The 17,576-nt window shown below is 40.6% G+C and overlaps 1 protein-coding gene across 2 annotated transcripts in view; it reads right to left on the reverse strand.

Annotated features, from left to right (window-relative positions):
* LOC135465726 (protein CBFA2T1-like) overlaps nt 1-17,576 on the reverse strand; it is a 78,689-nt gene that overhangs the window by 31,666 nt on the left and 29,447 nt on the right. Inside the window, exon 1 of one of the 2 annotated variants that reach the window (XM_064743045.1) lies at nt 9,530-10,388. The exons of the other annotated variant lie outside the window; for it this stretch is intronic. Coding sequence (XP_064599115.1) covers nt 9,530-9,536 — 7 coding nt within the window. The 5' untranslated portion in view covers nt 9,537-10,388. Of the gene's footprint in view, nt 1-9,529; nt 10,389-17,576 lie in introns of those variants that run through there. 2 annotated transcript variants of the gene reach the window in all.

The following is a 17,576-nucleotide window of genomic DNA, read 5'->3' on the forward strand; positions in this document are numbered from 1 at the left end:
GGCTGATTAGTTTGGGTGATTAACAGATTAATGCACTATAATACATTAGTGGAATATTAACAACCAGACACTGCCTTGCACTATAATATATTGGTGAAATATTAACAATCAATGTGTTTTTAAAAATTAGATTCAATTCAGAATTTACCTATCAATAATGCAATCCACTGATAGGCATTTTTGTCTTTCAATAAAAAAAAGTTTGCTACAGAGCATTTCCTGATGGCTTGGTTTTGTTAAGATAAGCCATAGATATATAAACTTCATGGCCTGCAAGCTTTGCAGCCTTACATCAAGGTCATCGGTTTCAACAACCTCTCAAGACGCTGATAACAAACCACGGCATAAAAACATATTCAAGATAAACAGACTGTAAGCACTGTGTCTTCATATGCTCTCTCTTACCAGCTTAACTTCACACTTCCCTGTCTTTCCAAAATGTACCCTTTAGTGGAAAATGTGCAGTGGTAACTAAATATTTTGAAATTTGAAATCTTATTGTAATGGGATGCTGTTTGTGGGATGTTATCTGGTAGGGGGCTGGGCTGTGCTGGCAGACAGATTAGGCCGACCCCCAGCACCCACAGAATGTGACTGTTTAGGAAACGTGGAGCCAGCCCAGGATGGTTTTCTACCCTTCTGTCTGCCACAAAAGATCTGCCTTTCATCATGTCACTGACAAGAGCCACCTGTGGCCACAAGTGTTTGCCATCAGCTACAGAAATGGCAGAACACAAAATAGCTTTGAGTGCTGCTACATGTATCATGGGGGAACCAAAAACAGGTCCTGATTGGTTAGTTAGGAACAGTTATCAGTGTAGCAGAAGAACAGATTTAGTGGTTTATTCTAGCTGGTTATTACACACATACTTCTTCACAGGGCTTGATACTCTGGATGGTTATTACACATGTCCTACTTCACATGGCTTGATACTCTAGATGGTTATTACACATATACTTCTTCACACGGCTTGATACTCTAACTGGTTGGTACACATGTCCTTCACACGGTGATACTCTGGCTGGTTATTACACATGTCCTTCTTCACACGGCTCGACACTCTGGCTGGTTATAATACACATACTTCTTCACACAGTTTGATACCCTAGATGGTTATTACACATGTCCTTCTTCACATGGCTTGATACTCTGGCTGGTTATTACACACATACTTCTTCACACAGTTTGATACTCTAGATGGTTATTACACATATACTTCTTCACACAGCTTGATACTCTAACTGGTTGGTACACACGTCCTTCTTCACACGGCTTGATACTCAGGCTGGTTATTACACATATACTTCTTTCTTCACACGACTTGATACTCTAACTGATTATTACATACATACTTCTTCACACGGCTTGATACTCTAGATGGTTATTACACATATACTTCTTCACACGGCTCGATACTCTAGCTGGTTATTACACAGGTAATTCTTCACACGGCTTGATACTTTAGATGGTTATTACACATGTCCTTCACACTGCTTGATACTCTAGCTGGTCATTACACATATACTTCTTCACACAGCTTGATACTTTGGCTGGTTATTACACGTCCTTCTTCACATGGCTTGATACTCTAGCTGGTTATTACACGTCCTTCTTCACATGGCTTGATACTCTGGCTGGTTATTACACACATACTTCTTCACACAGTTTGATACTCTAGATGGTTATTACACATATACTTCTTCACACAGCTTGATACTCTAACTGGTTATTACACGTCCTTCTTCACATGGCTTGATACTCTAGCTGGTTATTACACGTCCTTCTTCACATGGCTTGATACTCTGGCTGGTCATTACACATATACTTCTTTCTTCACATGACTTGATACACTAGCTGATTATTACATACATACTTCTTCACACGGCTTGATACTCTAGCTGGTCATTACACATGTACTTCTTCACACAGCTTGATACTCTGGCTGGTTATTACACGTCCTTCTTCACATGGCTTGATACTCTGGCTGGTTATTACACGTCCTTCTTCACATGGCTTGATGCTCTGGCTGGTTATTACACGTCCTTCTTCACATGGCTTGATACTCTAGCTGGTTATTACACAGGTAATTCTTCACACGGCTTGATACTTTAGATGGTTATTACACATGTCCTTCACACTGCTTGATACTCTAGCTGGTCATTACACATATACTTCTTCACACAGCTTGATACTTTGGCTGGTTATTACACGTCCTTCTTCACACGGCTTGATACTCTAGCTGGTTATTACACATATACTTCTTCACACGGCTTGATACTCTAACTGGTTATTACACGTCCTTCTTCACATGGCTTGATACTCTAGCTGGTTATTACACGTCCTTCTTCACATGGCTTGATACTCTGGCTGGTCATTACACATATACTTCTTTCTTCACATGACTTGATACTCTAGCTGATTATTACATACATACTTCTTCACACGGCTTGATACTCTAGCTGGTCATTACACATGTACTTCTTCACACAGCTTGATACTCTGGCTGGTTATTACACGTCCTTCTTCACATGGCTTGATACTCTGGCTGGTTATTACACGTCCTTCTTCACATGGCTTGATACTCTGGCTGGTTATTACACGTCCTTCTTCACATGGCTTGATACTCTAGCTGGTTATTACACATGTAATTCTTCAGGCGGCTTGATAGTCTAACTGGTCATTACACATGTACTTCTTCACATGGTTTGATATTTTAGCTGGTTATTACACATGTTGCTGGCTGGTGTACAATGCAATAAAGGCTTGTGAATATTACATAATCCATTAACTCCTTGAGATTTTCGGCACAAAATGACACCACTACCCAGCAAAAAGCACCATTTTTTTCTTCGGCATGATCCCACCCGGGTTTGATCCCTGGTCTCCTGACTCTGAGGTGGACGCTCTAACCATTAGGTCACTGAAGTGGTCATTGTGAAGAAGTAAAAGGCATTACTTTACACTAGCCAATGAATGGGAGGTAATGGACTGACTCATTATTACCTGAAGTTTTGATCAGCACCAAAATATCATCCCAGTATACCATCCCAGCACCAAAATATCATCCCAGTATGTCATCGCAGTATCAAAATATCATCCCAGTATATCATCCCAGCACCAAAATATCATCCCAGTATATCATTACAGTACCAAAATATCATCCCAGTATCAAAATATCATCCCAGTATATCATCCCAGCACCAAAATATCATCCCAGTATGTCATCGCAGTATCAAAATATCATCCCAGTATATCATCCCAGCACCAAAATATCATCCCAGTATGTCATCGCAGTATCAAAATATAATCCCAGTATATCATCCCAGTATCAAAATATCATCCCAGTACCAAAATATCATCCCAGTACCAAAATATCATTCCAGTATCAAAATATCATCCCAGTATATCATTACAGTACCAAAATATCATCCCAGTACCAAAATATCATCCCAGTATATCATCCCAGTATCAAAATATCATCCCAGTACCAAAATATCATCCCAGTATATCATCCCAGTATATCATCCCAGTACCAAAATATCCTCCCAACAGATAATTGATAAAGAACACTTTCCATATACTACCAGTCATCCAGGAAAATGGGATAAAACTTTAACATAACATATCCATGTGCACATGTATGTAATGTAACCAGGAACGTAATGCCATGTACTAAACAGTTCAGGTGTGTACTAAGTATTATATATTCTCAACGAGTTTTATAAAATGCAGTCATTCATACAACTAGTTGATCCATTCTCTAACTGGAAGTTGCTCAGTTTGATCACGCAAAACACTCTCTGGGCACAGCTTGAGTTTTGAAGTCCGGAAAAAAAATCAGAGCTCTGGACAATGGCGAATGAATAATCCTGCCTTACAATGCATCAGAGTCTTAACAGGTGTGTATGTCTGTTCAGTCTCTCCAATATGTACAGCAGATGTAACACAAAATTTACAATTTACATACACGATCACATTACCTTGGGTCACCATGACAACCTGATATCGTCTCTGATGCGACACATACTGTGGTTTCATCTGAAAGGCTTAAATATTCCTAACTTTCAATAAAATGCTGTTGAAGCTGGAAAAGCACCTCAATTCACAACTTGTTCACAGGGTTAGTCTTCAGAAGTTTTCATGTATTTCCCAGGGTAAGATAAGAGTTAGTGGACCACCATACGTGTCTCATTTCCAACACATTTTTCAGGTCAATACATGGTAAATGATCTAAAATTTTGTTCAAAAAAGTGCATTTTTAGGGGTGAATAATTGTCCTTAAGAATTGTTTTTGGCAATGAAATTTCCATTTTTCCAGCAGGATATCACATTACATTCCTAACAAACCTCAAAACACCTCTCCAAGATCAACAGAATTCTCACAATCAGGCACAATGATGAATATAGCCTTGTGCAAAGTTATATGTCATTTACCGGTCATACATGTAGTCTGTGTATAGGGACAGGAAGTAAACAATGAATGACTTACAACGTGACTTACTAATGGCCTAACCGCCTTCAAGATTCACAGGAATAAAAAATGCAAACAAAAAACAAATTCATTAATCAAGAAAAAGTAAATTCAGCTTTATAATTTCCAGTTGTTGCTTTACGCCAAACTACCTGTCAATCATTACCTGTGACGTACAGTGCATGTCCACCACCAGGTGTTGTAAGCTTAGATACCTTTGAGGGTGTGAACACAAGAGAAATCTCCCACCTGTCCAGGTGTCGCCTTATTGCCCATGTGTTGTTTTCCCATCCATCAAAGAAATTGTCAATATAAACCACATTTATCACAAACCAGTCTGTTTGCTGCATCTGTAGGCTTATTTACCTCATGCTACCAGGCAATAGGCTAAATATAATGTGAACATCTGACTTTAAAATGCAAGTAAATTAAGTGTTTCTGATGTGTCATATTCAAGTTTGCTGAAGACTTTGTTATAGACATAATTAACAAATCCACCTGTGCATCATGTAGAGAATTCATATGTTCAGGTGCTGAGGGACTCGTGTATGTAACGGCTCCTGCAGATACAGGTGAGTAGATGTAGCTGGCCACAAAGCCCTCACGATTTGCATTATACAAGTGTTTAGGACCGGATGAATCCGCTCATGACTGCCTATCACTAATGATCTTGCCCAGGTGGTGTGGTTCACTAATGAGCCTATCAAGGCTGACCAGGTGTAAATTGTCCCGGACGTTGTCACCTGCATATAAGGGCAGTACAGGCAGGTGTCAGATCAAAGGCTCGTCTTGTACAAGTACAATACCAGGCTACCTGCTAATTGAGCTCTTTGTAAATATCTATTCCCTACTGTTGTTGACATCATACCTGTCAGCCCTCATGTAGTGGTTTGCTTAAACTGTAGGCCTGAATGCCGAGTGGCTAAAATGATAGGTCTCCTTCTGAACCCTGAATCTAGTGTTTTTAAATTACCTATACGTGTAGGTCATATATGTTCATCTGACTGGTATTGTACACCATAGGCGAGAATATTTCACTAATACAATGTCAGCCTACTTTATGGTTGGAGGTATCCGGGCAGCACCTGAGTAAAACCACCCCCAGGTTGCTAGCAGTGATACAGCTGGAGACGAAGCCAACATAGGAGCTGGCCTTGAATTCACAGCTATGGCGTTTGTGGGAGCTAGGATACTGGGTCATCGTGCCACCTGGCCACGGAGCCCTGCCTCTATAGGTCTGAATGAAGGCTTTCTGAAATCATAGCTCTTTATGTAATCTTTTTGAAACTTTGGGTTCAAATGCTTATTTCCTGATGGAAACTACATACTCCTCAATCTGAATGCTATCTGACTGGTGACAGAATGTAGAGGCTGGTAACAAAATCGTTTAGGAAAAGAGATGTGGGCTACATCCTGAGTTTTGATAATAGAAAATGACATGTTGATTCAGCTAATTCTTTAACAGTTAATCAGCTTGAAGCACAGACCCTGTGCAAATGTTATTTCTAAATGAAGACCACCATTTGACTATTTGTAAATATTTGGTTATTTGATTTTATAGAAGTGTCCTTCAGAAGGAAACAAGTCCCTGTATCCAACGGTGCCAATGCCAATATATTTAGGACATAAAAACAGGAATGTATGACTTACAGACCATACTATCAGAAAAGTGGCTTTCCCAAACAATCACATATTAAATCATTTATAAAATTTCCAAGAACTGCACATCCCTGAAATTCCACACCATGTTACACGTTAGCTCTTTGCCTTGTGCATGTAAGAATGCCTCTTAATAAATTCCCCCTAAGTGGAAGTCTCAGCATACCAACACATAAATCCGTCTCGTCTGGCCACAATATTAATCCTGCAAGTCTACATGCCATTAAAACATCTGCCCAAAAGCACTCTTCCAAGTTTTGTCTTCAGTGACAATCGGGGTGGGCGAAATTTAAAATTGTAATTATTTGTTTGCAGTAGGGTTGGCTGTGTTGGTCCAACTGTGGAGAAAATCTATGAGAAGAGCGGCAGTCACCGTTGGTGTCAGCTCGCTAACCACCTGGGTACATATTTGTATACATTATAAATGAAGGCTGAGTACACATCAGTCTTCAGGCCTCTGATCACTGGGGCAGATTGAAAACTTCACTTGTTTCATCAAACAGTTCAATTAAACTCTAGCCGGCAGATGTTTAAATCGGCCTATTTATCACAGGCCCAGCTGCATGAAAGCAGTGCTTTTGGGCCGGCTTCAGTCGATCATCAATAACATAGCTCATCAGAAACCAGAGCAATGTACAGTATAGGCAGACAGACACATTGTGGTTACATGTGCAGTAGCCTACATGTGACACTCGCAGCTTTTTGTGTTGACCCACATGAACATGTATGTGCAATAACAACACGTATTTCTATCCTGCTGCATGTCTAAGTGCCACAACATTGCATACTGGATCATGGTCCCACGAATAGATTAAATGTCACACTGGCATCCATACATATTGCAACAGAATACATCAAATGTCAGCTGTTAAAACAGTACACGAAGACTGAAAATACTTGTATGCTATATCAGATCAGCATGGATTAACACTGGCTACATAATAACCTACACGTACACCCAGGAGCCATGCATGCAGTCATAACAAATCCTAACACACCTAATGCTCAGTGAGGATTCTGCCTGTTTAATTCTCAGTAAGTGCTTGACCTATGAGGTCACAGGTTCAAATCCAGCTCCTGCTGGTTTCAGATTTGAGTAAATGAGTGTGTGCTTGGGGTTTAACGTCGTACTTAACAATTTTTCACTCATATGACTGCGAAGGAGTCCTTAGAGTACATGTAATGTGCTTCCTTATTGCAGGATGGATTCCCATCGCTCTTTTATCTAGTGCTGATTCATTGAGACGACCTACCGAAGGCAAGTAAGCCGCACGGCCCAAGCCATTATACTGATACAGGTCTACCGGTGAATGCCCTATCCCCTTAATGCTGAACGCCAATCCAGAAAGTTACAACTTCTTTTAAGGTCTTAGGTGTGACCTGTCAGTCAGTAATCATGGCTGTTAGAGATGGCCACTGCAGCTGTGTGTACCCAAAAAAGAGAACTGTGAGAATCTACAGAGCCAAACCCTGACTATGTGACTCTTCCAAGACTGCTGTGGGATGCCAGTCTTTATACATCAATTTGTCATCTCTCACTTACACAGCATCCCTGGGAGCCTAATGGCCCCAGTGGTCTTCATCAGGGAGGTAAATCTGCTGGCCACTTGTGCTGATGACAGAGATGTTTCACACCAGCTTACAAATGACCTGTCCAGTGCAGCTGTCAGATGCTGACTGACCAGTACTCAACTGGTCAGTCACACTGACCATACAGTATGGGAATGCAGACCTCTGGGAAGGTATCATTAGCTCTATTACTGGTCAGTTAGATGTGGAGGTGTCAAACAAATAGGTCATAACAGATGCCTTGGACATACCTACTCCCCACCCTGCCTCATAAGGCCCACCTCCACTCTCTGGTAACCCCATCACCATATAAACCACTCCCAGCATCAGTATCCTCCCCACCATAGCTCTCCTGGAAGTTGTCCCAGCTGTGGTATACATTACTACTGACACTATTACATCTTCTCTCCCACCCCTAATGATGACATTACACAGTCAATGGTTTACACCCTGCCTTATTACAAACCTACACATCTGACATGATGTGAGGATAAAGATGCATGTAGGCCATCATTTAATACACCAGCCCCTAGCATCAACAGGCAGTTCAACTAACCATCCCTTTTACATCTGTGGACATGGTATCTACCAGGACAACAATATGTCAGCTGCCACTCACTGAATGCACAGAACCAAATGCCAATAAACTAATGTGTCACAGAAGGCATGTAGAATACAAATCACTAAATGCCACAAAACAAAGTTCATCACGCAATACTGCAGAACCAGAAAATGCATATATTTTTTATGTTGTACACCATTTATACTGAAAAGTTTATTCTGGAACACAGATGTGACAACGCTGAAATCATTGCACAGATGACGTTTTATACATAAACACACACACATAAGTAAAAAGTTAAATGTTCTGATGTGGAGAATTAGGTACATGTGTAAGAAAAAAACAGGGAAACCTTCTCAACATTTTTCTCACAAACACATACATTTATCCCACCTAAGACAAAATACTGTGGTTTTCATTGGACAGCAAAAGACATGAGGGGCGTGTGTATATACTCCTATGCAAATATGAGGGTTACGGACACCATATATTTCCATATCCTATCACAGAGTAACCATGTATCTGTAACTCATAGTCATGCCAGAAATGATGATATCGTGTGTCACTTCTGCTGGATGTTTGTGAACCACATGTAAGATACATGTAGATGACAAACCCCTGTGAAATTTAAAAAAAAAAAAAACGCTATTCCTGTGAGAGTATGAGGTAAGAGACTCGAAGTATAATATCAACTTTCCATGATGGATCATGCCCACTTGTTTGCATCATTTTGTGTTACGAATATGATTTTCAGAATGTTTTAATTTCCCAAAATTGTGGCATTTCATTACTCGATATAAAATGATAAAATCTTCATGATAACTATTTGCAGGGGCATGTATGCCCTTGGACAAACTTGTTTCTTCATTCAAAAGAATGGTGGTTGGATCACATTCTCATGGTCAACATTTTAACATGTCATTTGGAAGACATTATTGTCTAGCCCTGAGATTCAAGGTTACTCAAAGGTGAATTGACAACATACCTCTACATGTACTCATATAATAACAAAAATATCATTACAAATATTATATCACTTGGAGGAAAATATTACTTTCATCTGTGATTATATTCATGATGTTTCACCTTAAAGAATGAAAGTATTTATGACAAAACATGTATAACTTATGTAGCTGAGTTATGAAAGCTGGCATGTTTATCTGGCAAGGGCCATGGTTTACTCCAAAAAATTCTTGGGCGCAACATTTTTACACAAATCATATCCATAAATACACAAACACCAGGAAATACATATATGTATACTCACTGATCATGCCCAGAGGACTTGAGCTTGACACAGCAATTAAACTGTCTGTCAGGTACAGTCAGAAGTTAGCAAGCTGATCTTGATGCCAAAATGTGTCCTCAACCCTTGAAGTACCAGAGGGGGTGATGATCAAATAACAGATCCAAACTGACAAGTGCGATCTTCAGATTTCAGGCCAGGAGAACACAAGATGCGGTAACAGTCGCATGTCCTGTACTTCTACCATATACCCAATGATTTTCCCAATCAACAGACGCAGATGTCCACCAAAAGGTAAGAAGACACAAGCCTACTCTAATTAATTAAACAAGGCAGGCTGTCTGTCCAGAGGCAGTCAGTAACAGGGAGTCAATCAGCATCAGTGTGGAGGGCTGATAGGTAGAGAGTGATGACAGTTGCCTGTTAGCTTGGGGGACATGACTGTGGTGCTGGCCTTGTCTGGGATAGGGGATGGTTGACCAATGTGGAGAAGGTGTCAGACATTAAACGATTGTCAATAGAAGTAGAGGACAAATGTCCACTGGCCATACACAGAGGCAGCAGACAGACAGGCCACCAGCCGTGTGTCAACAATCTTTCTGATACAAGCCTGTTAGCCAAGAGGAGGCTGCTGGTTAGGTCTGTCCAGAACTGGTTTATCAGAGGCTTGTGTTACAGAACACAAAGATTATACCCACCCAGTCACAATCACAGGGCTAACACGATCCCCTGATCACAGTAGCTCATCCTATATCAGGTCCACTGTTTCAGGAATCCTCCAAGGACAGTCTGCTTTTTCAGGTCAATCGCCTCAGAGGCTTGAGTTGGCTTGTTCCTGCTCTGTTATGTTACACCCACAAGGCATGGGCAAGCGCTATCACTGCAGAGCCATGTCATGTGAACAGAGAAGCAAACAGTGCCTGCTAGCCAGCAGCTTCCCAGCTAATTGTTGTGTGTCCTCACTGCCCAGATTGACTGCTGTGTCATTAGATAAGAGCAGAAGGACAGCCTGGCCAGGGTTCAGTGACTGTTCAGGCTTATACAAGCTGAGCTAAGGGCTGGTAGTGTGATGCCACAGCAGTGCTGTCCCCAGAGAACTGGACAGTAGCAGCAGAGAGCAGAGGGCTGAGGAGGAGGAGGCTAGTACTGTGTACACAAGCAGAGCTGGCTGGTTATCTCTGGGTCAGCGGACAGCCTAGTTATTCAGGGTATTGATGGGCAGCGCTATTGAGCTGCTGTTGCGACTGGTGCGAGATTATGCTGATGATACGAGGCCAGGGTCTGATCAGCGCTGATCACACCCGCAGATGTAGAACGCGACCTGGCAATCAGTATGAGCCAGCCGCACTCCAATCACCACATGTGTACTGTGCATTGGGGAGCATGTAATTACCCTGGGTTTCTGTGGGGGCACAGCCTCAAACTTCCCAATCCCCTCCCTTACCAAGATGATCCTTTCTGTGCTGGTTCAATGTTACTCCGAGCTTCCATAATGTGTCACGTAACATACCCCATTCAGGGTGCACAAAAAGGAACGGCAAATATGACAAGAGTTTGCCATTCACAATATGCCCCTATCAAACCAGGTCCCCACTCCAGCAGCCTGTTCCCTGACCCCCCCCCCCCCCCACCCCTCCCCTCCCCACCCACAACACCTTACAGTCATATCCTTGTGTCAATCCTGGCTCCCAGCTAAACACTGTACTGGTTAAATAATCATATACTTAAATATCCAGTCTACAAAGGTCATTATAATGGGCTATAATGTGCCCCCAAATGTCACTTCACGCCTACAATACTCTCTTAAATACAGGGCACCTGGTGTGTGTTCAATACACCAGCTGCAGTAAAACGTATCATTACAGAGAATGTAGTATATTTCAAACTATTTCATACAATAATTTTAGAGATCAGATCATCCAATGGCAATTTTAATTTGATGAATTTTAATCCTTGAGCCAAGTCAGATGTTAACACCAATGCTGCCAAATGTGGAAAATGCATTGATGACATAATTGACAATAAAGTATCATGAAGGACCAATTTTAGGTCAGCAGACTAATCCATCCTCCTCTGTAGATCTTCATACTCCTGGCACAGCTGCTTAAACTATCAGCAGAGGAGAGAGAAAATCTGCAGTAGTCTGCTAATTCTCGGCTAATATTCCAAAATGGTAACACAGTATATGTAGAGAGCATAATTTATATCTAACATGCACATCCAAAATACCGCTCACATATAGGCACAGGTATATAATGCTGTTTGATTTGATTGTTAAGCACCAAAATACCTTAATTAATATCCATCTATGTGTAGTTTCAAACTGAACAGACAATTAATTCGTCCACACATATTAGTTCCCTGCTGCAGCCCCAGTTGTGGTTTAACACCGGAATGACTTTAAAACCTCTTTAATATCCAGAGGCCAGTTACCAGTTCCTCCACACATGTAACACATCTGAAGGGAGAGATAGAGAGAGGGCAGCAGAGGATTAGCTTTTTAAATTGTTTTATGTTGGAATGTAGAGTGGCATTCTCCAGGCAGATGGCTTTAGAAGAGCCACATGTCCTGTTCTGATACAAGCTCAGTATCTCTCAAACACCTTAAACCTGTCACTCCTCTACTTTTATTTCCATTCAGCCCACATATAAATCTCCCATATCTAAAGCCACAAGCCTCGGGTTGTTCATAAAGGCCTGCAGTCTTGCTGAAGATGGTCGGTTTAAGACGTTGTATTCAAGGACCACCTCTCCTCAGCAAAACTTCCCATATTTACCCTTCATTCCTATCTCCCCTCCTCACGCCAGGCCTAACAACGCTCAATAAATTATTCAGTAACAGTTATTTCTTCACAAAAACATTTAAATCCTGAATCAAATCAAACATATAACATCATAAAGCTTTGAGCACAGTGAGTTTGAAGGGAAACTTTCCAAATAAAACATTCATTGGTCCTCAAACACATGCTCAAGGAAGTTTCTGAGGTGTTCTCTCCTTCACAGACAAGAGAAGTAATATAACTCTGTTCTTCAGAGTGACAGACACAAACTGTGATTGCTTGTACACATGAATATCAGAGTGGGTTCTCTAAGTATAGCTTAGTTCATGACTTATGGAAGACAATAAACTGTCTTCAAGTTACAGCTAACTTCTCATTAAGAACAGATATAGATTTTGTTTGCATGTTTATGCACTTTTAAAGGATTTCTTCTTTAACCTGTCCAATAAACATATTTCCTTTTTTGACAGAAAACTTGAAACTGAGAGAACAGCTTCCCATCAGAGACTAGAATCTGTATTTTCTGACTATGTGATCAAATCAGACAGACTATGTGATCACATCAGACAGACTATGTGATCAAATCACATGACTATGTGACCAACTCGTCAGACCTGCTGATGCTCCAGCCTAAGTCAGATTTATTTCCATGTTTTATTTGGAATCTTATGCCTTACTCAAGAATTTTTCACTTGTAATATAGTAGCATATAGCTTTATGAGCGGAGCAAACTGCTGTGGCTGGAGTACACCACAGACCTTCACCAGAAAAACCTTCTTCTTAAAGCCGCAGCCAAAATTAGAGAGAGATGGATTTGATCTTGCAGCCTCAGTCATGGGTCTGACTCTATGACCGAACAACAGTCTAGCCAAAGGATTATGGTCTGAGTTCAACAGTTCTTGCAAACACACTTAAGGTGAAATTTTTCTTGTTACAAAGCGTCATTATTACCATGTTTATGATAGCAGCACACTGATAAAATAATCGGCAAGATTTACCAATCCAGAATGTCCTAGCTGACCTTGTGCTCATACCAGGCAATCCTGTGCAAATTCTTTCTAGCATTCCAGCATATATAGGCCATCTAAAGTTTTTGAGTTTGAATCCTCAGCTTTTGAGGCATGGGCATCAGATTTCAGAACAGGAGTACTGCAGAATGTTATTTGACAATCTTTCCCTTTCCTCTTCCACGCACATACAAATAAAACCCAGAAGAAACAACTTCATTGTACTGATTATTCTTTTCATGTGTTTCAGTAGCAGTACAACATAGTCATGCATCAGTACATGCAATTTAATGAACACATTGACAAGATGAGTGGTTATCCAGAAATGGATGGCCAGTGAGTATCACAGTGGAACCCAGGATGCAACCCACAGTCCTCCAATTTCATACATCACAGCAAGGGGACAAAAATTATGCAGACATCTTGTAGTCATCCAGAAGGGAGAAAAAAATGTAACACACTGGCATTAATTATTCACTTTTCCCTGTGAGATAATGCTGTTTGAAGTTTCTTGGTGAAGGGCCATTTTTCTTCCTGCAAGTCTTGAATATCTGGAACACAGAGACTGGAAGGGTGAGTTGTTTACTTGTTCTAACAACCAAACACCAGTGATTCCACAAACATTGCCTGGGTAAGTAGGTTCTCATAGCTGTGAGCTGAGCTCATAAAGCTATCACATGGTAATAATTACACCTCCCTGCCCCCCTCACAGCCCATCTGTCAATAATTAACACAATTGGTACAGGATGAAATGGGTGCTGGTTAGCCACTCCTTTAGCCTAAAACACAGGCGAGAGGCCGGGAGATATTTTCTCACCCCTATTATATCTTGGAAAAATGTTGCAAGTTTAATACTTTGCAGACATAAAGACACCATGAGAAAACCATGTCACTATTGTTTCTACCTGATTTTTTATTCGCACTGCTGCTGATTTTCTCAGGATACAGGGTTACATTTTAACTCTTACTATGTTCAAGATGTGCTGAGATACATTTTTCTCCTCTTTGGCAAAGTATTATTTACAATTCAACAGAAAATATTATAATTTAACAGAACAAGTTTTCTTTGACACTTATATTATTTTCATAAATATATCTTTAAGCTTTTAACCTTCTTCAACATATTTTGGATTTATTCTGCTTGACCACTTTTGTAATCCCAGAAGACACAACATAAAGCCTCAGGTGGAACACAGCCAATCTGGTAAATTAAAGGTAATGATTTCAAGATCCTGGAATCTACATGTGCACATGTATGGACCTTGGGCTAATAGAGAAACACAGCCAGCATGTTTGACTGATGAGGTGGGTTTGGTGGGGAGCAGTGACTTGTGGGCATGTGTGGTCAGGGAGTGATCAGAGGGCATGTTTTCACACATGGGATGGCTTGCAGGGGTTTGGGTGGGTGTTGTGAGCTCACCCAATTTGTCACATGACACACCTAGTGCACAAAATTCCAAGGTTACGACAATTTGTGTGGGTTTTCTTACTAAGTATATCCATACACATGTAGAATTGACAACAGACTTAAACTGACATCCAACAGATGCATTATACATAGATACATACATAAAACTTTCGGAAAAATTCATAAAATAGTTAAACCAACAGTAACATCATTTTTATCACATGATGTCATCAAAAAATTGTCATCAAAGGATAATCACACGTGCACATAATTTCAAACAGCCATTGGCACATGTGTTGTTTTTTTATGTCGGTTGATCTTGAGATAAATTGTATCAAAGGAAGTAACTTTATTGTTAAGGGGGGACAAAAATGAAACATTTGTCAGAACAAAATTTAAAGAATCAAAAGTACAAGTAGCTAATTTGTAATGTTAAAACAACAAATTGAAGAAACAGCAGTTGTATCTTGAAGAAAAACAATGGTTCAGTATAAGAGTGTTATGCTGATTTTCTCTATGTACAGGTGTGTACAGGTGTGTACAGGTGTGTACAGGTATGTACAGGTGTGTACAGGTATGTACAGCCTACAGGTATGTGTATATTTAAGACGTAATACATTTTCACAGCTGCTTTAGACTTCTGCCTGATACTACCAAGCAGACATTATAAACACTTAGGTCGACAGTGTTGGTGAGCATTCTACCTACAGAAGCAGTGGTACATGTGGGCAGGGTAAAACAGGCACTTCCCAAATCAATTCACACATGACCCAACAAATAACTCAGGTCAATTTACCTGCTTCTGCAAGCACTGGGGGTCCATCAGGAAATTACCTGCTCAGGTGAGAAAGCAAGTGAGGCCACATTTCCTTTCATTTCTTGTCTCCCAACCCCTAAAACTTATGCTTCACTGGTGACGGGTTTACATCAGGGCCCGTGGATGATCACAAACTGACAGCTAATTTCAGTACATATAACCACTAATGTGTTCAGGAAGGCAATGTTCCACATCTCAGGGTGCATTTTCTTCAGAATGACAGAACTGACATGTGAAGAGGAGATTGCCTCACACTAAGCAAATCTCAGGTAAGCCTGATTTCACATTACACCTATTTCCCGCCCACTGATCCTCCTAAAAGATAAACATGACATGAATATAATAATGAGTGTGACACTTGTGCGACACAAGCCTTGTTATCACCTGAGTAAGCATGTGACTTTATTGTTGTCATCATCTATGTAAGTATATGTGACACTTGTGCGACACAAGTCTTGTCATCACCTGAGTAAGCATAAGTGTGACACTGGGCTTATCACCTGAGTAAGCATAAGTGTGACACTTGTGTGATGTACACTAGTCATGTCATCACCTGAGTATAATCATGAGTGTGACACTGGTCTTCTCATCAACTGAGCAAGCATGGGTGTGAAACATGAGTGACTAGTCTTGTCATCACCTGAATAAGTGTGACACTTGTGTGACTAGTCTTGTCATCACCTGATTTTAAAGCAGTATACAGTGTAAATAAGAGACATGATGTATGTGCCACCATTGTTTTGATCAACAGAGCAAACAGTTGGCACTGTGTGACCATACACACCACAGGTGGTCAGTCTCTCACAATGACACAGACCAATGGGCATCAGACGACTACCAATCAAGCCACTGACCACTTCTCTAGCTGTCACTACATTATTGATGTGTGTATGACTGGGTCTGTGAGGGTCAAGGTGAGCTGGGGTCAGGTGTCTGTAGCCCAAGTGACCAGCCCCACAGTGACCAGCACTGCCCTGTGGTCATCCTCCCTGCCCCTGTCTGTCACTGACCACCTGCTCATCCAGCCTGGACTACTTGATCTCCAGCATTACCTCAGTTCATCTTGTCACTGTCACCTCATGTCTCAGCCAGTGTCTGTTATCTCCATGCACAAGATAAGCAGGTTTCTTACTTAAGTTTCTTACACAGACACACTGATGCACCAAAATCATCACAGACTGCATTTGTGTTTGTAACTTGAATTAGGATGACAAACACAAAATTCATCACCTGTTAATGCTTCATAGTCAAGCCTTAGACCAGATATGTAAGTTATTTTTTGTTTTCAAATGACTTCACAAGTTGTACATGTCTGGGCATAACCTGATGACCCGATGTCGTTCATTCAGAGAGTGGCAAAAGTCGCATTTCGTTACCATTGCAAGATGTCCATTTACAGTACAAACATTACATAAATATATACACTGTGCTAGTTTTATTTTTCAAAAGATAACATTCTTTGGCTATTCTGGATTAGTATGTCACTGGCTGTGAGTGCCACTTCAAAGCCACCTCAAGGCTGACTCAAGGTCAGAGGTCAGAAAACGAGGCCACTTCAATTTGCACAGCAGCACATTAAACCATGATGAAAGTTTGGTGTACAAACCATACTGCTTTCACATCTTTAATTCTTCTCTAATATGTATAAACAATAACCATTGTTACCAAACAAACTGAGCCTGTTCAGTCCAACAGGAAATGAGGGCAAAGGAAAATGATCATTTAATGCATGTGTACAGAAAATACAGCACTAAAACAGGTTTAAATAGATTACCAAAGTCCACTTTGAAATACTGTTTGGTTTTTTTATTTCTTGGCAATTTATTTGAATGCATGGTTTTCAATGTCATACTCAAAAATGTTTCACTTGTATGACAGCAGTCAGGTATAAAGGTGGAGAAAACGAGCCAGAAAACAGTAAGCTGCCCACAACTTCAGGCATCTACATTGATATCCATCTATAAACCAGGAGAAATGTTACTTCATCAGATTTAGGTGAGGTTTTCACACCATAACGTGGCTTTAGAAATCTATATTTTGCCCATCTCTGAAATAA

Source organism: Liolophura sinensis, chromosome 5 (genome assembly GCF_032854445.1).
Source record: "Liolophura sinensis isolate JHLJ2023 chromosome 5, CUHK_Ljap_v2, whole genome shotgun sequence".
Classification (NCBI taxonomy): domain Eukaryota; kingdom Metazoa; phylum Mollusca; class Polyplacophora; order Chitonida; family Chitonidae; genus Liolophura; species Liolophura sinensis.